The sequence below is a fragment of the Teleopsis dalmanni genome, chromosome 1 (assembly GCF_002237135.1).
Source record: "Teleopsis dalmanni isolate 2A chromosome 1, ASM223713v2, whole genome shotgun sequence".
In the NCBI taxonomy this organism is placed as follows: Eukaryota; Metazoa; Arthropoda; class Insecta; order Diptera; family Diopsidae; genus Teleopsis; species Teleopsis dalmanni.
In genome coordinates, this window is record NC_051846.1 from 83380221 (window position 1) to 83407224 (window position 27004).

The window sequence follows — 27004 nt, forward strand, 5'->3', positions numbered from 1 at the left end:
ATTTAAATATATTTGTAATATAGATAAAATATTACTTCTGAAGACTCTGCAATGTATTAATTAAATTAATTTAGTTTAAATAATTAAAAGAACTTAATTTACATTTAATTAACAATTAATTTTAATTATAAAGTATGCACAAATTATATGTATTAGGGGTCAATGTAAGAAAAGTTTTTCGATGTCTTACCTATATATATTTATATACGTTATAAAGCATTAAAACCATTAAAACCAAATATGAAACACAAAATAGTAAAATGTACAAATTTGTAGAATTTTATTTAAGTACTTTACAATATAAATCGATTACATATTTTCTTATTATGAAACATTCATTAAAATAAATTTAGTAATACTAAAATATGACTAAAAACACTCAAAATCATTTTTCATATGTATTTCAACTTCCATGTCTATGCCTAGTAACAACAATAATGAAAAAAGCCAGCACCAATAGAATCCACTGATTATTATGCACTGACATCTTCATAGCTCCAGATATGTGTCGCCCTGCAAAGAAATAATATATTTAGTAAGTTTATTATGTATAAGTTACTTAAGTGATTGTTTTTATATATAACTTATAATTAAACTTAAACTTAATGTAACGCTTCATATGCAAAATATTTTTAATCTAAATGTATAAAATTTAATATAGAAAACTTATTTAAATTGCGTTGTGATATCGTTTTTGTAATTTCGAATGTAAAAGATAAACTGAAAAATATAATTTATTATATTTTTTGAAGTATAAGCTGCTATAATTATGTTAAATATAAAAAACTGTCAACTGTTGATCCTTTGATTGCTTTATCAATTTAAGACAATGCATTAATTATGTAAAAAAAGACGTATAAGTAATATTAAATTTAAAATTATATTGTAGAAATATTGGTTTTGATATATTTTTAACATATGAAATTGTTTATTAATCATTTCTAAAAAATAAAATATTTTTTATTACAAGAATTCAACCTTTTCGATAAAACTAAGTTGAAAGCACATAATAGCAATAATATATTACTTTAATATATTTTATAAAAAAGTATTTGTAAACATAATTCAATATTCATAAGTTAAATTTTTCAAAATTATTTTACTTAAATTTACAAAACATAATTTCATAAATAAAACAATAAAATGTATCGTTAAACAATTATTTATTATATTAGAGCCAAATTTTTTATTTCATTCAAAATGCGCTCGGCCCACGCATCGAGCAAACACGAAACTTCATAAAAAATCTTTCACTTAGTGTGTTTGGGTAACTATAAAAAGCTATAAATTTCCAACAAATAACTTCATTTGTATATAAGAAAATTTAATAAGCTATGAGAACCTCAAAAACTTTAAAATCTTAAATGGGCGCAGTGAATTATTTTAAAAATTTGGATGATAAAATATAAAGAATTTTTGCTTTTGCACATCTGCACGTGATTTGGTATATCGAAAAATAATAAACCATTTCTTGACACCCTCACATATTTGATATTAAACATATTACCAATTAATGTTCAACGTAAAATATTTATAAATTTTTTCTTAAACAAAAGGTGTTAATTGGTCAATAAAATATTTTTCATATTTTTGAATTTAATTTTTTTAGGAACAAAGTTATGTTAATTAGCGTAAGAGTGTTAAAACTATTTAATGTGCACTTTAAGTGATTTATTTATGGTTATATCATTATATCACTTGTACTCAACATGAATAAATCAATGATTTAAATAAAAAAATTATTTACAAAATTTGTTGCACAATTATTTTTACTGAGGTTTAGAATGTAATACATTTTTCATATACTTTATAATATGACTATTTGTAACTATTCAATGTACACTTTAACCCGATTAAAGTGGTAACATGTTTTTATTATTATAATTATATTTGACAAAAATAGAAAAATTTTACTTTTTTGTATAACTATATATAATATTCAGTTATTCCAACAATGATATGTACGTTTCATTTAACAAATATATATATATATGTAGTGCTACTATTCTAATTCCTTTAGAATTTTATAATATATAGCGACCTTTAATAATAACATTGCATACTACTTGGTGTTATTCTATTGAATAATAATTCCTAAATTGAATATAGTATAATTTCATATGTTGTAAACATTTTGTATAGATCTAATACAGTGAAATACCAACTTTTTTATAAACTAAAACACCGACTTCCCGTACCATACATTTATCATATTTTGCTTTATGATCTTATAAATCTTCCTCCAGTTTTAATTTCAAGATTTACGCAATGAAAGAACAGTCATCAACTAAAAGAATTTTTGGTGCCAGGAATGTCCGGGTTTACGTCTTAGAATTACTTATTTACACATACCATCAATTCCCGCTTTCCAATCCCAACAGGAACAATATTAGCAGATCTAATCGGCTTCTGATTTATTTAAACTTTCTAACATTTTATTCATATTATTTTCTGTATATTATGAAGAATCAGGGAGGTTACTCTTCTTCTTTTTTTTTTGATTTTATTGTATTATATTATTTTTAGAATAATTTTTAAACTTTTCTAACGCAATGAGAAGATGTATGCATTATCGCTACTTTAACAACCGCTCTATTGAATTATGAAAATGAGTTATTTAGGTGATTATACAGAAGTATAGTTTGAAGCCCAGCAAATCTTCCTGACGGAGTACATATTGCGTTTATTTTAAGAGAGTGTATAATCATATTTAACAATATATGTACAATTTTTAAAAAGTTGTATCGTGTGATTTTCAACCGTAATAGGCATTAACCACCACAACAAGCTATTCTCGTTTAAGGCGTATAACAGATCCTACTTAAAAACTACTTAAATAGGACTTGCAATAAGAACTGATCCAATCAGATAAAACTTAGATTTTCTGTTATTTGAATTGGTTTTTGTCAGGTAAATAAAATGGAAATAGGTAAATGTAGAGATTTATAAATGAAATGATTAAGTCAAGGTACGTCTATTTCTAATAAAATAAAATTAGATCAAGGTTTTAAACTATCAAACAAAATATTTGCTTAATGGATATTTAGTTTTAGATTGTTTCCTGATATTTTATTTGATTTTAACAACTATGACATTTTATTAATAGAATTTAAATATTTAAATCAATATTAGTAATCATAATACATAATTAAATTCAATCACTTTACTGTACCCTGCTTTTTTTAATAATTGTATTATAATTAAAATGTTTAAATGTTTTTATCAAAATTTTTTAATTATAGAGTGGTTGTGAGTTAACTTTTTTTATTATATTTAAATGATAAAAAAAACGACTGATGTGAATATAAAATAAGAGCTTGTAGATTAGTTTTTATTTTTGTTTTTATTATTATATGTCGATATTTATAGTAGGTAACTATATAATAATAAAAACAAAAATAAAATCTAATCTATTCTATTACTTTTATTTTTTATTCACATCAACAGTTTTTCACCAATTTTTTAAATAATTTTTATTTATAAACACTATAATTAGGCTAAACTCCAAAATGTTTTTTTGTTTCTAATAGTTTGGTCTTTTTCCTTCAAAAATCTTCCTCAATAAAATAAAACCAAGATAATATAATGTTTCAAAGTAAATAATAATATTTAAAAGTCGTTACGAAGTGCGATCTAATCTTATATTGCTTCGCAAGGGTTGGAGCGCAACAGCAATCCTAGGCACTAATTCGTTTATTTATTTTTAATATTTATATATATATATTTTCCCTGTCGTCTTTTTTAAGTTCTTTAAAAGTCTTCATCAATAAAATATAACCAATAAAATAATATGTTTTAAAATTAATAATAATATTTAAACGTCGTTACGAAGTGGGATCTAATCTTACATTGCTTTGCAAGGGCTGGAGCACAACAGCAGTCCTTAACATCCTCGTATAAAAAACAGGAACCAAGTGAAGCAGTATAAACTTTTTCTCCCACGTAGCAAATGTGTGGCACGAAAGGCAATCCTTCTACAAGAAAGAGAAGATTTAAGTCATATTAAAACTCCTTAAATTCAATTTATTATAAAATAATATAATTTTAAAATTTTATTTAAAAGTAAGATTAACTGAAAATAAAAATTAAAATTCAAATAAGCTTCTCACTAATTATATGTCTACAAATAAAATCACCGAGTGCTTAAAATTTTGTAATAATAGAATAAAGAGTTTATTACCGCATTTGCAAAAATATTACATTTGTAATGAAGGCATTTTATTTTTAATGCAAAAATTTAAAATTTAAATTATGTATTATGTATGCATTTCCACAGCATCGTTTGTAACCTTGAATAAGTTCAGTACATATACACACATATATATATATATATATGATATATTCATTCCAGTATCTTAATTGTTTGTATATGTTTCTTCCGCAATTGCATCCAAAATGTAGGTATATAAGTAATACAATGCCTACAGAACTGAGTTGTATTAGAAATTGTCAATGTAAAAAATTAGAAACGCACATAAGTTTTGCTTAGATTGAAAGTACCTTTTATTCAGTTTCTATTCTATTCAGTTCAAAAACTTAATTGTTTTAAGAAAAAATGGAACAATATTCACAACTATATTCCCTTATATTTTCTACTATTATGGGGCCATACAATAAAAAAAAATGATTAAATTAATTCTTATATTTAAATTATTATGTTTTTAATAATTAAAGAACTATTTACAAAAGTTTTCACTTATTCATTCGGTTCAATTGGTTCCCTCTATCCAAAAAGTTAGAGAATCCGATACAAATCGGATTAGAACTGGTACAAACCCTATTATTTACTGAGTACTACGATGCTGAGACTATATGCTCACTTTCATAACAGCAGTTTTATTACTATTATTAAAACAAATAAACATATTAAGAGTGAAGAAAAAATAAAGCAAATAAATCAGCTACCAGGCTATTCCAGAAAATATATTGTTTGAACCATATTTGTCTAAAAATTAAGATAATTGAAATGTTATCATTAATAACACTATCCTATTTGAAACTGTGAATGCACTGCCCAAACTTCAAAATGGGACTTATGTTAACTTTCATAAGAAATCACCTATTATACAGTGAGTATCTATATAGAGAAAGTATTCAACATCATTCCGTTTGAAACTCTGGTTTATTAGCGTTACCGATTCGATATCGCCTTAACTCTTTGTAGTATTGTGTTTCGATTTCACTCTTATGGTTCCTTTGAGTTCCAAATCGGGTCAGACTCCTCTCACGGCGCTCCTGTCATTGCTGATTTCTGAAAGCTACTCTCACTTTTGTTCAAGTTGTTCATAACTGTCTTTTATGGTATTTAGGAGATCTACCAACCATAACTGAATATGTTTAAGGTTAGGCTTAGCTTAATTCACATCTTGGATCTCCTATGCAGGTTTTATTCCATATAAAAATTTTAAGTCTAAGATTTCTGCTAGTACCCTTACTAGTACCAATAAGATCTCACAAGCACAATTTTAAATTTTAAGTTAAATTCTTAAAGTGAAACTTCTTTGCTATAAGCAACCTACACAGCCTCTTATGTCAATATTATATGATCAGTAATTAGTTCTACTGCGATTACCTCTTTTTTTAACGCAAAGTCCTTCGGACTATCTTAATGATAAGCGCAAGCCTAACAGTAAAGACGTCACCAGTTCCCTGCTTTATGCCAAGACTAAAATTACTCACATTTATGATCAATTAATTTCACTCGAACGGCTCTGATTCGACATGACTTTCCTTCTGACACTGACGCATAATTTTTATTTCAACGACTCTACTCTAACTCTACTTGTATTAGTTGCAATCCGATCTCTCTATCACCCTGCTTTACAAGCACAGTTTTTGGTGAACCTAGTCACAAGTATCACACTTAACAGCTTTCCTGTAATACTTACCTACAGTTACCATCCTGCACGAGTTTAACCTTGCTATAATACCGTTTCTCACCCATTAACTTAATTAAATTCAAATTTCAAATATTAAACCGATTTATTTTTATATATGTCCTTGTCTCCTGGAATTTATTACCCAATCTTAAGAGATGGTTGTAGTGGGTTAAAGTCTAACACGGTGGCTTCTGATATTTTTCACATACCGGAAAAGAAAACCATTAATAGCCCACGAATAAGGTTGGGCATAAACATTTTTCCCATGTCACCTGAATAATTTTTGTTTGCAAATTAAGGAATATTTAATAGACTAAAAACTGATTTACTAATTATGCTATTTGAATGAACCGTTTTTGAGACCTTATAATTTATATGACGGCATATCAGATAGCGTTTCCTTACGTCTAAGTGTGTAATGTATTTTTTTTGGTTCAAGAAATAGCCTCATGGAATATAATCACTTTGGAACGTAAGTTTATATGTAATATACTTTGGATATATGTACATATGTACTATCATTTTCTGTTTATAATAAAAACAACTGCTATTATAATGTGAAAATTAGCAAATAAATGCAGTAAAAATCTGTTAATATAATTATAGTTATGATACACACTGCGATAAATAAGTTAAAATTAATTTTTGTGTAAATTAATTTAAAATTAATTATTATTTATTGTATAAAAATTTAAGAAATGAAAGTTGACATGTAGTAATTCGAAACTAAAAAATATTATACGATTGCTATATATTTTGATTTTTCATCCTAAGAAAATTGTTTATTACAAAAAATTTATTTAGTTTCTACGAAATATATTTAATATCATTATGACTATGTCTATAAAACCATAAAATTGCATTCCCCACCAAATGCATACTAAGCTGATCAAGGTAAATACGAGTTTATATGGAAAAACTAAATATTATATGAGAGTATAAGCTTTTGTGTATACGCCGGTGCTGTTTTTGTTGCTATTATGACTCTATATTTACCAAAAGTGTTTACACAAAAATGGATTCCTACGAAACCCACTTGGAAGACATTTATTGTAATTTCAGCCAAATAAATAATGATCTGGATGATATCATAAAAACACAACATGAATCGATGTTTACATGGATATCGTTCCGAAATTTCTATTGGAAGAAATACAAAATTCTAAAGTTCATTAAAACGCCTAATTTAATAAATAAATAATTTAATATGTTTATTTATAAAGTATTTAAATTTAACAAATGTTTACAAAATTTGATCAAAATAATTTTTTATGTTTTTATTTTGATTGTACAAGTACCAAATTAATGAAGTTCAAAAAAAGATGAATCATAGATTATCAAAACTAAGAATCATAATAATTATAAAATATCGTCATATAAGGTTTATTTTTAAATATATATTTATAAATGCTGTTTCTCTCACCTCTCTGTTTTCGGATTGACTAAATTAAGTGAGTGTATAATTATGAGTGGGTTCTGCAAAGAAGAATGTCTTCAGAAGAATGTCTTGCTTAGATACAAGTCTCTTACATCTCTTACATGAGATATTGCAAAACTTTTCAAATTGATTTTATTACCAAGTAGTTATAGACGTTAATATAAAATTGAGGAAACTGGGAAATTAGTACACAACACAACACCTGGTTAGTATATGTTAGCAATTATAGAGTTTCTTAGATATTATATTTTAGCATTCACTACAGAAATATTCGACAACATCGAGATATAGACAGTATCGTAAAGACTTGAACTATATTTATAAAAACACTTATTATAAGACCCTTTTTAATAGAGAAATTGACGGTATCATTGTACAAGAAATAAAATGAAATTTAACGGAAAAAAATTAGCATCTACCATCTCTGCTGATACACTTAATGGTCAGTAAACTCTTTCATAAGCAAAAATTAGTTATAGTTTTAAGATAAAGCCTAGTTTCAACAAATTTCAATGGAATCTATTACTCAACTCACTATTTTTAATTTTTCAAGTGCTAAAAGAACCCAATCTAAAAAACATCCAGTCATAAAAACCTCAATATGTTGGAAGTGACTTTTCTGAATACACACATATTGTATATCAACTTTTAGTTAATCGAAATGTCTTGTATTTTGTGTTTAATATCTCTTTTTAATTTTAAAGTTTAAAAATTTTATTCTTAAATCCATTTTAGTGCCTTATATATTATCTTAGAAACATAATTGTTAAAAAAATGTTATATTAATAATGAAACAGTTTTATTATCGGAGAATTTCCTTTTAATCTGTATCAAGTCTATTACATCAATGCAATTCTTTACGCCCTTTAGGTTATATTCTTATGTTCTAAATGTCTGGTATTTTTAATACTCTGTATATATATATAAAATTTATTTAAAATGCCTTTATTGAAAAATATTTAATGCATTTAAAATATTCAAACATATATAGTTTTTTAACTCGAATTTGTTTATGGTTTCGTTGAATTTTAGACTATTACAGGCTATACATGTTATTGAGTATATGAGTAAATGGGTATTTGAGTAATATTAAATATATTACTTAGAATTCTGACTAAATGTGCAATTATTGCGTATCATTTAATTCTAAAAACAACGTTTTACAGCTTACAATAATCATGAATAACGATTATTTCTAACAGTACATTTATACTACCCCGATTAAAATGTTTTCGCAACTAACTATATATTAACCTATATATTACAATATTATATATTACATTTAAATTATTTATTTATAACATAATATTTTAATAAAATATAATATAACGTAGAAATATTCTAAAACAAATAGTATAAAATTAATTATATAGTTAAATTATTTTATTCACATTTAACATAAAATATAACATAAACCACATAATATATAATATATTTTCTCGTTTTATTTTGTATTTACTTATATTTCGTTTCTATTTTATAATCATATTTTTTTATTATTTAATAATTTTTTTTATATTATAAATTACATATATGCTTTATGCTTATATTGACAAAGCTTATTTGTACCAACATAAAATCAAAGTAAATGAAACAGCCAAAATTTCAACTGAGTTCACTGTGTATAGAATATAAAATTGCAGAAGAAATAGTTAAATAAGGATCAGAAGCATCCTCAACGAGGGAAGAAATATTGATTTCATCAAAAACTACGTAAATATATAACCATAATCATTTTCTAAGAGTAAATGGAACACCATTATAGGCTAACATGGCTAAACTATAATTTCCAAGTAGGAAAATCCTACTGGCCAGAGCCAAGATCGAAATAGCAAGGTACGTGACATAAATGGCAAGCCACATAGAAAGTGGCACTTGTCGAAAAATTCACTATTCCTCTCAATCAGATAAAACACATTCTTTGCAAATGCGTAGGCCTAGCAAGACTTAGATGTTCCACGATAAAAGTCTACAAACTAATAAGACTGGCCTATATTTCAAATTTAGATCTTTTTAATCATCTGTGTAAATTGATTTTAAATCATAGATTTTTAGGAATAGGTATGTGGCAACAAAACGGCGCCTTTTGCTATTTGGAAAGAAAAGCAAATATTGGGGTTCTTGATCATTAAAACTAACAATCACAAAAATGTGTAATGTGACATTATTATGGATATACTGGAATTCTAAAAACACGATAATTTATCGTTACGTCATACTTGAACGGCCACTAATTTGATATAATTATGTTCATAAAAATATAAATATTAACACCTTTGTTGTTTAATTGATTTTTTTTGTTCAACAAAATCAAAAGGAAATATTAAAAAAAATTTTATTTTTTAAATTGATTAATTTGTATAGTGTAAACACTAATATGTGTAATTATTTTTAAATGAAGTTCAGTAATTGCAAAGTGTAAACATAATTTTTGAGTTGTTTTGTAGTAAGTGAAAATATTCAGATTTTCTTTTTGCATTGATTTGATTTATAATAACTTTAAAACACTTAATTATATATAGTAATTATTTACATTTTATTGACAGATTATAAATTAGTTAATTATTGGTGAAGGTACTTTTACGTTTAGTAATGACTGCAGCACAAATATTAGTCAAATATGGGAATAAATTCACCATATAGTTCACATTTTGACTGTAATAAAAAAAAAAAAATGGGATAAATGGGTGAAAAAATTGTGGTATTTATAATGAGGTGCTGTATATCATTAAACTGTTATAAAATAGTTAGCTTAACTTTATTTTGAAAATTTATATGTGAATGATGGTTTTTGCCTTTGATGTTCTATTAATTGTATGAGATTTCAGAAGACAAGTACTATATATGAGTAGTTACTTCATCACTTAGGTACTAAAGATAAACCACAACAATTCTATACTGCTTGAATAAAACTGGTCACAAAAACCAGTTGATATTTGAATGCCCCATATACTCTAACTCACACCATCTATTATCATTTATAAATCATCATTATTTATACCATTTTTATCATTTATAAAGTACATGTAGAATTGGGTACCAATAGAGATTATATAAAATATGTTAGGGCGAGTATAGACGTCGGTTAAGAAACATTTTGCGAATGTTGAATTGAAAAATAATTTTAAATGCAAAAAATTCTTCAAACTTTTACAAGTAAAACCAAAAATTTTTATATCCGAATTAATTTGATTCGCTTATTTCAAATTATCCAATTTCTCTTTAAACATATCAAGAGCCTTCACCTTTGTGGGGTATTGAAAATTGGAATGTTTAATATAAAAAATGAAAGAAAAAACTTTTTCTAGTAATATTTTTATAATTTACATTTGTATAAAAATATATAAGCTCTGTTTACTTTTTGTAGTTTATTTTCATTGTCGTTAATCAAAATAGAAAAAGATATATACATAACAGATAGAGAGAGACTTCTTGAAGACTTATTAATATGCAACAAATGTAAATCTTCTTATTTTGCAAAAATCAACAACAACAAAAACATTCGATTAATTACGTGAAAAATTTGCTAAGTACCACAGGTGAGGAAAAATACAAATTTCTAACTTCATTAAATTCTATAAAGAACAATTTAATGATAGAATATTTATACTATTAGTAATGCAAGTAGGAAAAGGAATTCATACTTCATTGAGGCATGGAATCTATTTTAATTCTTTGTTTATAATTTTAAATTATCTAATTGAATTATTTTGCGTATACAAAGAAAAAAGCCATTTATTTTACGTACTCGTATTTTCGAACGTTTTTAATATTCCATTGCCTCAAAGACTACTATTACTCATTAAACTGTATTTATGCAAAATTTGTGAGTGCATAAATTTAAAATACATTTTTAGTGCTAGTTTTATTAAACCATTTAAATTTTTAATAATAAAATTTTTTTTTTAAATAAACAAAAATTAAATATCGTAAATAGTGTAGCATGAGCTAACCAAAATTATGAGCAAATCTCTGGAAATGTATAACAATATAAAAATCATTATATGACCAGTCTTGTGTATATGGAAATATCTTTTTAGTATAATATATAATAAATCTTATTATTGTATTTTCAGTAACAGCTTTCTACAACTAGTTTTTTTCTTTGATTATGCTGGTGCAGTGTAAATTTTTGTTTATAAAATTGACCAAATACCGATACATGGTATAAATTGCCCAAAAAAAAGTAAAAACTAAAGTAAAACTTTCTTCAAAAATTATTATTAAATATAAAAATGTTTTAATAAATGATATATTTCTTTAAAGAATTTCTGTTAACAGTGATAAATTTAATTTAGATTTGTTTTTACTAAGAAATGCCAAATGAAAACATTTTTGACATCAAATACTATCTTCTTCTTCTTAGACTGCCTACTCACTTTGAATGTCAGTGGTCGCATTTATTAAGAATAAGATTATTTTCACTTAATTTTCAATTTTAATCTTCAATACTACAGACTTTTCTTTAATAATACTTATCACTAATCATAAAAGGTAACTTTAACATTAAACGTAATCATTTTACTTTAAACTACATCTACATTGTGACCGAAAGGTTTTCGGAGGTTCTCATTTAAAATTCGCGCGCTGTATATTTTTCGATATTTTAAGTTTATGTAGTTTGGCAGCACTGTCCTTAATTACTATGCCAAAAATGAGCGCGATCTGTCAGATAGTTCGTTTACGGCAGCTGTTGAAACCAGTTCACCTCAGTAGTGCGTTGCGAAAAAAACAATGGAAAAAAATATTGAACAAAGAGTTTGCATCAAATTTTGTTTTTCGAACGAAATTTCGTGTGCAGAATCGTTGCGAATGCTACAAAAGGCTTATGGGGAATCAGTTTTATCGAAAACTCAAGTTTATGAGTGGTACAAAGCCTTTCAGGACTGTCGTACGACCGTCGAAGACATGCCGCGTTCTGGACGACCTTCGACCTCTACCACCGACGAAAACATTGAAAAGGCAAAGGAAATCGTGTTCAAAAATCCTCATGTGAGTGTTAGAGAGATAGCACGAGAGCTAGGCATCGGTCGTGAGATGGCTCGTTTGATTTTGGTGGACAATTTGTGTATGCGACGTGTCAACGCCCGGCTTGTTCCGATTCACCTCAATTTGTTCAACATTATCAACGATTTTAAGGCCAAACATTCAATAAATACCATCGAACAGCCACCGTATTCACCTGATCTTGCACCGTGTGACTTTTTCCTGTTTCCCAACCTCAAATTACCACTCAGAGGAACGCGTTTTGAATCCATAGAAGACGTAAAACAGAATTCGCAGAGGGAACTCAAAGCCATACCGGAAAGCGCCTATAAAAAATGTTTTGATGATTGGAAGAAACGTTGGCATTTGTGTATCGCTTCTAATGGAGCATATTTTGAAGGAGATAAAATAAATATTGATGAAGATTAAGAATTTTGCGTTTTATTTATTTATGACCGGAAACTTTTCGGTCACAATGTATACAGGATTAAAAAAATGTTTCATGATACGTTGTTTACTATCGCTGTATAACGCTCTCTCGATCGCGCAGAGTGTATCCATTCGTATCCATTAATCCATATATCCATAAACCGTGAGAGTTGTTTACGTCGAACACCTCTGCGACCTTCTATATGGCCTTGAAGTATAAGTTGCAATACTTCGTATTTGAGTGCCCGTTTTAAGTGATCTAAGTATGCTATTTTTCTTTTTTTCATGATTTTTAGCAGTTCTCTTTCTTGCTGCATTCTTCTGAGCACTTCTTCATTGGTATCTCTATCAGTCCAAGGTATTTATAAAATTATGAAAAACCATAACCAATTATATTAAAATTAATTTTGAAAGATTGTTTACAGTAGGAAAAATGCAACTGACTAATTTCATCAACCATCTCTTGAAAGTTTAACAAACTTATTCAGTCCAACATTAATATCTTGTTCAATAAATGCTTAAAAGATGAGGAAAGCAATTATTTTTAATTACCGAAATCAAAAAATATGAATAATAGAATACTATGTTTTACAACGGACCCGAACACTACGACCATTCAAAATTCCTCACTATTATTTGTTTTTTATTCGAAATAGTGTTCTTGTCATAGAACATAAACATTTCAATTATTGAGATATGAACAACTCTTCTTTTGGTACCTGATTCGCAAAATTGACTGTAAAATTTGGCTATAGACAAAACCCTTTAAATCGGCTTGCAGAATATAAGCGCTCAAAAGAAAGTAGGCAAAAATATATTCTGAAAATAAAAGTGTAAAGTAAATATACATATACAGCTGTAGTTTATGCTTCAGATCTTAAAATACCACAGCAAGTGCAATTGTTATGTATAACTTTATTAGTGGGTTAAAAAAGAATAGAGAAGATTTCCAACACTGACCCTGAAGGCAGTATGGGAAACTTCATACCAGTAATTAGGATGAAGTTGCGATAAAAAGAGATTTAGTACTTAAAAGTCTAGGTTTATCTAAGGCAGAAAACATGAGCGTGGAGTTGTTATTAACGTATAAACATAAAATTGACTAATCTCTAAATTTCAATAACGTTAAAGTTGACTATGTGTGTCCACAATTCAAATTTAATGTAGTTCGATTTGGAGTAAAAAATATAATATATACACATAATGAAACCCATGAATATTTTGAAATCTCACTCGCTGGATACTTGGCAGATTCTGAAACTCGATTGAAAATCAAATTATTGAACTCATAAATTTTCTCAATATTAACCGGAACAAAAATTTTCAATTTTTTTATTAAAGATATAAAAATTTTAATTAGTGAGTTTTTTAAAAATAATTGTTGGTAATGTTTTGTAGAAAGAAAACAATTAGGCGTATATAATTATTGATTTTTTTTTTGTATTATTTTTTTATTATACAACAATAATGTAGTATTTCATTATTTATAAATAATATTAATATTTATAAAATTATTTTAATGCATATTTAATGCATATATGAATATGTATTTTTAAAGTTTTCTTATTGTTAAATTTTGTTTGAATGGAATCTTATAATAATCTTAATAATCTATTTTTATCCAATTCTATAAAATGAAAATTTATTAAAAATAGTTTTAAAAATCTAACAAAAAAAATTTATTAATAACAGAAATAATTGAAATTTGGTAATAAGAGATATTAATAAAAATTTTAAATAAATTTATTAATATTTTTTTCTTAAATTTAGTCTAAACTATATATAAATTACTGCATCAATTAAGTTGTTATATCTTAAGATTTAATATCGATTCATACTTCGACTTCAAATGAAGTTATAAATGATATTATGTAATATTAAAATTATGTCCAAGATCATATTAAACGTAATTTGCACAGCTAACCTAGATAACAAAATTATCAAACAATTTAAAAATTAATTAATTAAGAAATTAAGTTTAAATTGGCTTACATTCAGCATTGCCAAGCAAACAAACACGCAATCAAGTGTGCTTGACAATCAAGTGTGCTGAACACAAAGGCTCAATTACCGTCAGAAAAGTTCGTGAAAATTAATGAAGAGAACAATTTTTGTTAAAATTACAAACAATTTAAGATAATTTGTTTGTAAACCTTTTTTTCATTACTCTAAGTTATTCGAAAAATTTACAAATTTATTTATTTAACATAAATGCTTTAAACTAATTTTTAAGATATAATTTACTTTTTACAGAATGTTCATGCACCCAAAGTACGAAGAGCCATTCATCTAAATCTCAGGAGAGAAGCAGTTTTATATATCGCTTGGAACTCATTGAAATCCGTAATGAACTTAATTCTTATTCAATTTTATGAATGCACTCAAAAATTTTAAACCAAATTTAGATCAATTTTAGATTTTCACATAGAAAATTTTAAAGGGAATTTTTTTTTTTTGCAGTAGGTGGAAAGCATCGAAAGGCACAGTGTAAGACTTTATGGGATTGATCCCATCATTTTAATTTAAGTGAATGCTCTGCATTATATTTCTAATATTTCACTCCTAACGGATACCTCTATATGCAGGATTAAATCAAGAGGAGTCACTTGAGTCAGCTATTTTCTCAAATTAAAACAAACTATCCTCCAGAAACAGTCTTCCTGAAATAACTCAAGTTGTCTGACCATAAGTATTTGCTGAAGAAGGTTGTCATGTAAACAATTCTTAAAACAACATGATCTTTTTACAGCAGGTCCTTTTTCAATATATTGGCACTCAAAAAGCTAATAATCAATTTATCAAATAATAGCATCACTTAATTTAATGGGTACACCACGTTATTAAAATCTATTTTGTCTTAGAAATATTGTTCATAAAATAATTGTCATAAAATAATTCGTACGTAAGTTGGGACTGTTAGAATGATTTGGTCCTGTTTAATCACAAATGAAAACAATTAACATGTCCCTATTAAATGTTCCTGAACCAGGAGTACTGATTTAATTATCCATATTTGAACATCTTTTGATTGCAATGAAACTAAGTTTAATGGTATAATAACAGAGTAGTAAACTTATTAATAAAATTTGTCTTTGATGACTATACTTGAAATCAATGATCTGTACAACAATATAATGGCTTTAATGGGATTTATAATTGAGTATAAGACCCAAAATGTTACTTTACAAATAAATAAAAAGACTAAGTCTTCTCTTAAAAAGTTATTATTGTGTAGCTTTTATTATATGGGCAAGTTACATCAGATATACTAAAATGTGGTTTAGAAAAGATTTCTGAAACCTCCATGGCATGTAAGAACAGTGAAGTTCATCAAGAATCGAAAGCGTTAGACAGTATTTAAAAAATAAAGCTCTCAAACAATTTTGAACATTAAATGCTCTTTCGAATCTATTAATAAGTAAACGAAACAGAAACTTTATGGCCGCAGGCTTGGACTTTAAAGCCTTCTATTATAAAGAGCTAACTTTATCAATATATTTAAATATGCATTATAGTATGGAATTCATAGGTAACAGAAAATCATAAACAGGCTCTGAAAAACTATCTTAAAAAATATTTTGATAATTTCAGCGTTATTTAATTTTTATTTTACTTTCTTTTTCTAAAATTAAGAATATGAAAACTAAATCAATATTTTATTTCTTTTACTTACTCGTGATTACCTAACCGTGACGAAAACTTCCAGTAACTTTTTAAGTTTTGGTGTTGTTTTTTTTTCTGGGCTATTAGTAGTTAAATGTAATACTTCTTTTATTGTTTACAGATTTTAATGATTAATCAATCTTACCAAAAAGAGGTAATTATTTACTTGCAGCATTAAGTTTTTGATTTAGTTTATTTATAACTTGACATGGGTACATACCTTCAGAAGATTATAATATATTTTATAATAAGATAATACATTAACTGGTTAAAATGAAAGACTCTTCACCATTTCAATGATCAATGAAGTTATACTTATCATGGTTGGAACTCTTTTTGCAAAATATGAACTGTAAAAACAGTCTATAAAGGAAAACAAGCATACAAATAAATATATATATATATATATAAATGTAAGTATAAAATAAAGTAAAGAATATTTTTCCACACATAGTATGGAACGAGGAACAGCGCTATTTGATATAAAAACTTTTTTACATAGGTTCTTCTATCCAAAAGTTTTCATGCATGCGTATGCAGATGATATTCTAATGTATCTATCTTGTCGGATTTCTGATATTAATGACCTCGTGCAAATGACTACTGCAGATTTATCATACATAGTGGTATGGGCTAAGCAAAATAATATGTTCCTTAATATTAACAAGTCTTCAATTCTACCAATTGCTAGGCTAAATATTAATGTTGATTTCTTGCCATCTGTAACACTTGGCAACTCAATTTTTAAATATACTAATTCGGCAAAATGTCTGGGTTTTCATTTGAACACTAATCTGCATGCTGGCGAACATGTTAACCAAGTTATTAGAAAATCTTTTGCATGTTTTGGAGGTCTGAACCTTTCTGTGAAGTATACACCGGTTGACATGCGTGTTTTGTTGGTAAAACAACTAATTATTCCTATTGTTATGTACTCCTCTTTAGTGTACTCAAAAGTTGATGTTGAATCCCTCAATAAGTTACGAAGCTTAGTAAACTGCTGCACGCGATATGCTTTTGGTCTTAGACGCTTTGATCACTTAGGTATTTATAGAAATGTGATTCTAGGGTGTGATATTGAACAATATATGCAGTTTCGAGTATGCTTATTTTTGTTCAGACTTTTATCCACTACTACGCCGAAGTATCTTTTTGATTGCTTGCAGCTAACTAGATCTAACAGATCTCGTCTTTTCATCATTCCCAGATTTAGTTTTGCCTCCACTACTAAGTTTTTCTTTATTCAGTCTGTTAGAATATGGAATGCTCTTTCAAGCACAACCAGAAATGCAGATAACCCGAGTGTTTTTAAGAAACTGTTAAAAAACGAACTGTGTTAACGTCACGTTTATTTGTCTTTATTTATTATTTTTTTTTTTATTCATTGTTTTGGTTGTTTTTTGCTGCTATACATCAGACAGAAAAGTGTGTTCCGAGCAACCATTATATATATTAATATATATATATATATATATTTTGATACTTTTTATAAAAATAAAATATATGATAGCTTGACTTCAGTTATTATGAAAATATAATATACCTAAAATAAACTATAATTTATAAATCTGAGATTTCTAAACTTATTTCATTATCATAATCCTAACTTGAATTATATTTTTTATAAACTATTGCTTTTATGTTATGTTAAGCCTTTTTCGAGTTAGTGCATCAGGTCACTTTTACTCTATGATAGCTGGGGGATTCTGCAGAGTCCCGCCCATCTCTCTGACTAATTTGAGTATTCCTGATAATCTTCGTGATTATTCAATGATTGATCTAAGATCTGCGTACCGTCCCATGCGGTTAGTGATTACTCTGAGATTAGAATGTGTTAAGTAGGGCAGCCTGTCGGTTTTCGATCGATCGATATAGCTTCAGAACTCTGTCCCTTATGTATTTTTTGACCGGATCTATTCTAAGGCCTCTTAGCATGTCATTTGTGCGGATGTACCATGGTACTTTGAAGATTCTTCGGAGAGCCTGACTTTGAGCAACTGTAGCTTTTAGATAGAAGAGTCGACTATTGCTTTTAATGCGCATTTGCTGTAATGCAAACATTTAGTAGGTTTTTATTTTTAATCTTATCGTTTATTGATTGTTATATCAAGGTAGATTATATAGTTCAAAGAATTTCTAACTATATTATTTTGTAAATATAACCTAATTAATTTTAACATTATAATAGTTTAATTTATAATAGTGTTTATATATGACAAATAAAAAATAACATGAAAGAATCTTCTGAAATTGATTTCTAAACAAATGCCTGGTTAAAGATATTGTAAATTATTAGTTAAATATATTTTATGGGATTTTTACAAAATTTAAAATTTTAATAAGTATGTATTTATAAACAAAACGTACATAATCAATTATTTTAGTTATTTTTGTACGAGTATTTTTTTGTTTTTGTTGGTGCAGTTTGTAAATAATGGGCGTAACTAACAACACATTAAAAAAATTTGAGTTATAAACTTATATTATTCATTATTAAATAAATGATTTTAAAACAAAATACAAAAATAAAAACAGTTAATTAAGCAAAATTGAAATATTTTACTATTTTGTGGATAAAACGTCTAGAATTTGACTTTAAAAACTGATAAACACGTGCATTTACAATCACCGAAACAATTAGTTTCTACATGATTGCACAAATTTACATATAATTCTAAATTAATTTGAAAGATTAACGATTCATTACACTCTGAATATCAAAATTTATAAAAAAAAGAATACAAATTATAAATAAATTAAATAAAAAGGCAAGAAAAACATCGATGCATTAGACAACGTTAATAGGAATAAATGTACTTGGAACCAAATAAACATTTACTTCCCAGAGCATTGAGTTTATTATCGTTTATTTACAAATTCACTTTATTAAACCTCAAAAGTAATTTTTTTATTTATTTTATAAACATTTAAAAATTAGCTTTCCAAACGAATAAATTTTTCCAAGGTAAATTATTCAACACCATAAGAAGGTTAAGATATATAATTGTTGTTTGTATTACATACTGTTTACATATGTACATACACATTAAAAATATAATTTATTTATTTGCGTTGCATTGTTTGGATGCACTCCTTAAATATATCATGTTGTTAACCCAAAAAGGATGAAAAGAAAATAACTCTGCTATGAAGATGATTCATAAGTTCCAACACATATCACAACAATTATGCGAGTACTTATGAGAGTATATACACACATTAGTAGAATATTTCAATCTTGAAAACTCCGTCAAATATCGAACTACCCCTGCTCTGCAGTTTTGATAGAATTTACAATTATAAGTGTTATTAATGTTACTATACTTTCTCTAATTCAATTTAGTAATACTTAATTTCTAGACTTCAGTAAAAGTCACGAAATAAAGTATTTCACCCCACTAAAACCGAAAATCATAATGAAAAAATCGTACCAAATAGTTTTCGAGACAGTTTTTGCATTTTTCCTTTAAAATGTCAGTGTAAATTCATAGATCCACTTATGCTAAACTGATTTTTATACCAAAACCTATAATTTTATATATATAATCCAAAAGAAGGAAAAAATATATAAATATAGTCAATTTCATTAAGAAAAGCCACTGAAGATAAAAAATAACTGTTTCTATCCTTCTTTACTGGAATTCAATACATCAATATATATTCTACACATATCAAATAATTTTGAGATTAACACCCTGGGTAACTAAAATTTTGAATAAATTTTACTGTTACATTAAACCTAACTTGATCTTTTAGTTTATCATGTAAATAGCCTTAGATATAGAACATATGAAGTCATATATAATGTAAATCAATTGCACGATAAAAATTAAGTGTAATTAAATATTTATTAAATTGAATTTTACCTTTCGTTTTGGCAAAGGAAACTAATTTCTTAATATAAACTATTGTTTTCAATAGAGATGTATTTCGAATAGTATTAAATTACAACAATAAAATTTTATTATTTTATTAATTGAATTTTTGGCTGACCATAAATCAAATATGAGATTAATTATCAGATGTGTTTTAATTCACAGTTTACTCTGTAGTCCAATATGTCCCAACTGGTTTTGTATGTCCAAATAAATGCTCTAACCCCTTACTATCCTTCGGAAAAATTGAACCAATTATGGGAACATTTGTCCTTTTTCAAACGTCAAACATTTTTTTATTTTGTTTGTACAATCTTCTGAAGAAACCACAAACCATAATTATACTCTTCACCTACCCTATAAATAATTATTTCTTTTGCTCACGCACTTTATGTGGAGAAATTACTACTTAGTGTATAAAGTTCGTATACAAAAACAGATCCTTGTCACCATTGTCCCAACAACGTCAATAAAAATTGTTTTTTATATTTTCCCCTTGTCAACGTACACGTATGCTTCAGTTTGAGAAACACTGTAAAATTCCTAGCTATCTAAATAATAATCTTGACATCATATAATATATAAGAAAGAAAACTATTATTCTAAGATTTCATTCATATCTATATAATTTATTTTTATTTTATGTCTACATACCTATAATTTAATTCATTTTTTAGAGGCTATTTATACGTTAAAAATTTATTTCCACCAAATGTTTAGCAATTTTTTTAGTAATAATATAACATAATAATATATAATATAAATTTGACAAAATTAAATTTGTTATCTAAAAACTCTCTAAAAATGTTTGGTTTAATTAGAAGTTACTAGATTTTATTGTAGTTTAGCAACTAAAGTCATGTTATATAAATTAGGTATAAAACCTATTGTACCTACAAATAAAGGATGGTCTATTAAGTATTAAACTAATAATTAAAAATCCCATTTAAAAAACTGTGTCCATTGATATTTGCCAAATATTTTTTAATAAAATAGATATCAATTTTAAATAATTTGAAATTTTCTCTTAAACATTTACCATAAATTCCCATTCTATAAGGAGTAAGTTCAACAGAGTGTAGACTTACTAACTCAGAGGGATAAAAAACAACTGTTTTAAACTTTTGGACCTGTAACATATGCTTAGTTAATTCAAGTTCTCAATATTTATCCAACAAGAATTGATATTGAATTATTCGATTGTTCTGATTTCCAATTATATTTTTTTTGTTTCTGAAATTGTTATTAACTCTTTCAGACAACTTCAATGGACGTCAATTTAAAATTTAATTTGCTTTGACACTGGAACAATTTTAATTGTGTGATATTTTTTGGTTGTAAAAGTATTATTACAATACTGAGATTATAATTATATGTGTAATTAAATAGTTAAATGGAAGAATAAATATAGAAAAAAAATATATTTTAGCACAAAAAAAACATTTGTCACAAGTTTAAATTGCAAGTGTAATTATGACTGAGAATTTGATATCTGATATTAACTGAAAATGAAACAGATGCAAAACCTGGCAGCAATTAAATTCTAATGTAAGCATATTAAATTGCTATCTACATTACAAAATAGAAAAATAGAAATAGAAAAATAAATAGTAAGCCAAAAGAAACTTACCTTCAGTATGTCCTAGCTCACACCAGCAGTGATCATTTATGAACTGTGCTCCCAGACAATATTTCATAACAGTTTTTGTACAGGAAACGGACTTGCATGAAGAACCTTAAATTGAAAAAGAAAACGTTTTAGATCTTCAAATTTTTTCTGGAAAGAAAAACAGATAATTAAAATAAAAAAATAAAAATACGATTCTCTATGTTATAACCGGACTTTAACGGTAACCTAGTTTGAACAAAACATTTAAAAACAAAACCCTGAACCTAATGACAGTATAAGAATCGAATATGCAAGTGACACTTGGAAGAAGTGTTCTTGAAGAGCACTGACTTTATGTGAAGAGTTTTAACATCTGACAGAATTCAATATAAATTACTGGTTACCACTCTATGTCACTTGTAAGAACAAAGCATGTTCCTTGTATGCTTCCAAGTCACCAAAATTTCTTGATTCTTGACAGTTTTAAAATAATTAAAGGTTTTTACTATAATAACCAACATTTATTATTTTACTAGAAATCAATTCAATCAATCAATCGATGATTTAAGTTTAAGTAACAGATATTTTTAGCATTTAAAATAACGTCTGATTTATGAACTTCCAACAAAAAAAGAAGAAACATTGTTAGTCTCTGAAGAAAAAAGTTGCAATTTGATTTCAATATCACTGTAATATTTAATAAACGTTTATAAACATTATAGTTATTACTAACATTATTTATCTATGATAATATATTTTATTCTAAAAAAGTAATTAACAGTTTTTAATTGAAAGGTTAGTTTAAATTATAGAAGGTGTAGAGGTATAGAAGGCACCAGACCGTGTCTTCGATGGAGTAATCAAGTTAAGGAAGCACTAAGTGAATTTGATGTACGAGATTGAAGAAGACGAGACAACCCGGTAACAGGTTGTTATTGCCAAACAAGTATTATATTATTTATTTCAAAAATATATATAAAATATATGTGTATGCAAGACATATGTATGTACTTATATACAATATATACAACAATAATAATCGTATCATGAAATCAATTAAATTTGATTTTGTCGAATGTAATCAGAAATATATTGAATATCATTCTTAGAAACTCAAGTTCTAATAAATATAGGTAATATAATATGGTACTGTTTTTATAAGCAAACATGTACAGCTGTGATATATAATTTAGTGAGAAGAGTAGAAACTTACATTGACTGTATCGTCGATTTGACGAAAGGAATCAAGTTAAGTATATTACTTAAATAAAAAAAGAAAATAGACATTATCATATAAATGTAGGATAAGGATAATGATTGCAGTTATAAAAATGTTAAAAAGATTTTTCAATGCAATATGAAAGAGGGATGGCTATTATATCTCTTTATGTATATATATAAATATGATAAAGAAGCATGTATTCTTCTTTTCTTCTTCTTAATGTAAAGATATTAGTATTTTTATAGATATATTAAAATATGATAAACAAGTAGAAAATTTTTTTCACTTCTCTCTCTGTTTCTCTCTCTCTCTGTTTCTCTCTCTCTCTCTCGAATTTATTGTTAATTAATCGAATTATTATTGCATGAAATTACAGTATTTGATCATATACAATACAATATGGAGAATGCTATACGAGAGACATAAAGATAATTTAGCAAAGGAGGTTATGGTAGATTTATAAAGTGTTAAACTGCATGAGAACTATATAGTAGGTGTGAACTATTACCGTCGATTGACTACCGGCCGTATTGTATGGTGAAAATAGCTAAAAATTGATATTTAAATTATATCTTACTATTATTTATTTAATACGGACCTTTCCATGTCGTGAATTTAAATGTCTTTACTATACTAAAGGTGGTATGTCTTATCATTCTAAAAACTTAGACCTAAAATTTGATAACCAAAATCTTGTTATTGTAAGATACATTAAGTACTTACAATAACTGATAGTTGCATAAAGTTTTTCAAAACTTATCAAGTTTTTTCTGTAATCATATATTATTATATGTAATCAAGATCAAAAAATAATAGTCTAATAATCTATATAATTATTTCCAGTGACAAAATTCCATAATATTTATAATATTTTAAGAACACTTTCGTACTATACATTAATAACATTTGACGCATATACTACTATGTCATCAGTTAATGCATAGTATTACTCAGAGCAATTTATTTGATAAATTTTCAATTACAGTATCGGAATTTTATCAGAATAAATATCGAAATCGAGTAAATATAAAGATTTATTTCAGTAAAGTCTCGAAACATTCGTTGACCGTTAAACAAACAAAATTTTTAGAACTACTGAGTATATTTTAATTAAATAATAGCAAATAGTTAAATAATAGAAATTTGTTGAAACTTCAAGGTATATTTTTATAATAATTTTGTTTTTTAACGGGCAAATTGGTCCACATAATACACTTTTTAAAAAATGGTTTGATTTTTAAAGGATTTTATGTGAACCGATATTTCGACTATATTCTATAATCGTCATCAAAATTAAAATAAAATTATTATTAAAAAATATTTGGCCATTAAAACAATAAATTATTTAAAAAACGGAGGTATACTGTTATCAAATAACAGTAATAAAAAAAAAATTGCAAGCCTCTTTTATTTGCTTAAATGCAAATTTTTTTAATTATTTTTAATGATTTGCTCAACTTATGGAGTACTATCGGATATGTTAATATCCCTCAAGTTTAATATTTAGCTATAAATAGCTAAACTACTTACTGATGTAACATACTGATTAACAGGTTGTTGAAGAAATATTTATTATAGATCAGAGATATAGCTATGTTTCATATTCGGAAGAATATCGAAAAGTGTTCAGCTTTATTTAAATCCTTCATTCATAAAAAATAAAAAATAAAGAATAATAAAAACATCAGTTATACTTAAATATTTTATTTATACATAAATTAAATTGTTAAAAGTAAGAAATAAATATCTTAATTCACAAATACTTCATATGTCGATCGTTTGAATAAAATAGTATAGAATTCGTATTTAAACAAATAAAAAAGCTTATAAAATTTATGTCTTCTTGTTATTTATTTCAAATATACTCAGCAGTTGTACCAAATATTACTTGTAAGTTGTTTTATGAAGCATATATTTCGAAAACCCACCAAAAAATAAATACGTACTTTATACTCGATTTAATTATTAATAATAATATTTATTCAAAAAAAAAAATTTAACGAAGTATTTAACATTTGGAAATTGATATGTGCGCAAAATTAATAATAATACTTGTTAAAAATTATATCAATACTTGCAATGCACACTTAAGTTCTGCTTCAATTTAAAAATATATGTATTAAATCTACTATATACGAGTATTATATTTCTGATTCTATGCTGTAAGTTTAACTAAACTCAAGTAGTTAAATATTTAATTGAAAATTATAATTACAGAAAAATTAGTCACTTACCGTGATCGAAGCTATTATTAAACATCTTTAATGCGCTGATCGCATCTTGTCGAGTAACTTGGTGCTCAAATCGGAACTCTTCAAAATTACTTCCCCCAGGATCTTTGGCTTCCAAATCTTTTTTATCACAGAGTATACAGGACTGGGGTGCTGCATGCACACCACCCGGTAGATTTATTAAGCAATTAAAATAAAACAATATCAAAGCGATTTTAATAAATGGCACAAAACGACAAAATCTTGCAAAATTTAAGGTGTGCCGCGCGACTAAAGTTGCTTGTGCAGTTTTCGAGGAATGGAAATTCTTCAAAATCATACGCCGGTAACCGGGTTGAAACTGATAATTCTGATCGCTCTGTGAAGATGCATTCTTCACACTCGATCGATTCGACGCTGCCAACTGCGGCGGCTGACAGCAGCGATTAGCACGAAGATAATTCAGCGGGGCTGCTGCATTGTTGCTCTTATCAGTTTGTGAATACATTTTTTAATATTTTTAATTGTTGTTGTCATTCTAATAAAATTGTAGTCGTTTTTTTTAATCGTTGTTTTGTTTGTTGAATTTCGTTACTGAAATTTAATATATTTTTTACAGGGAATGTAAAAATTAAACAGCAAAAAATTCATTATAATGCAAACGTTAGATTGTTATGCTACATTATTAGACTACAATCATGGTCGTTTTTTGTTTCTATATCAATCATATTAATTTTTAATTTTAATTTAATAATAATTTAAACAATTGTTAAAACATTGACAGCGAACAGGAAATATAGGAAATGCATTTGCAATTTAATTATTTTAATTTTTTTAAATTAGATATAATTAACCATAAATTAAAGTCACATCTATCAAACACTTTTTATATTTTAATCAAGATGTAACAGATTTAAAAAAAACCGACTCTATAAATCACAGCCGATGATTTTTTCCGTTTTTTTTTGTTTTAGTAATTTATTAATATATTTTATCACTTTCGGTGCGGCAGATGCTTAGTAATAAATTTACATTCACTAAATTCGAATGTTTCGAATGTTTCATTCAAAATAAAACGTTTTAGTCGCACGATTTTTTTAAATACAAATAATTTCGCAATCGTTTAAAGGTTTTCTCGCGTACAAAAATGATCGCACATCCGCATCCGCTCAAATGCAAATTTGTTCTGAAACGTTATTTTAACCGCTGCCAATGTAATGCCAAAGATAATGTATAGTTTTTTTAACATTTTATTTCATTATGGGCGAAGCACTGAGTGTCGGTGAGCGCAGTGGAACAGCTGTTCCACTGTGGCGCTCGCAGAACTTTGAAGTTTATTTACTCGGTGTGTGCCGACCCGATGTTGTGGGTCGGCGGTGGGTCTGCTTTGTGTGCAGTTAATAAAAGAGAGTGTTGAACGCTTTCGAAGAGCAACGATCAATCGCATTCAATTTTGTTAGACATTTAAGTATTGAAGATTGGAAAAACAAAAAAATAAAATTTCAATATCAATAAAAACGAAGGTATAAAGTTGTGTTGATTGTGGAAAATAATTAAATGGGTTTAAAGGGTGCTTATTAAAAACAACTTAATTTAAAAAAAATATTTGAATTTAAAAATTACACCTAAATTTATTTAAATAAATTTTTAAAAAAATAAATAATATATTTTATATATGTAATATTTAATATAA

General features: G+C 26.4%; 1 protein-coding gene across 2 annotated transcripts in view; it reads right to left on the reverse strand.

Moving 5' to 3' along the window:
• Positions 1 to 297: 297 nt before the first annotated feature.
• The window catches only part of LOC119671501, a 28607-nt gene continuing 1900 nt past the window's right edge, over positions 298 to 27004 (reverse strand). Inside the window, exons 1-4 of one of the 2 annotated variants that reach the window (XM_038082155.1) lie at positions 25336 to 25885; positions 21901 to 22005; positions 3849 to 3974; positions 298 to 513 (exon numbers count right to left, since the gene is read on the reverse strand). In XM_038082155.1, the coding sequence (XP_037938083.1) occupies positions 404 to 513; positions 3849 to 3974; positions 21901 to 22005; positions 25336 to 25819 (825 nt within the window). In that variant the 5' untranslated portion in view covers positions 25820 to 25885 and the 3' untranslated portion in view covers positions 298 to 403. Of the gene's footprint in view, positions 514 to 3848; positions 3975 to 21900; positions 22006 to 25335; positions 25886 to 27004 lie in introns of those variants that run through there. The other variant, XM_038082156.1, reaches the window with a different exon arrangement.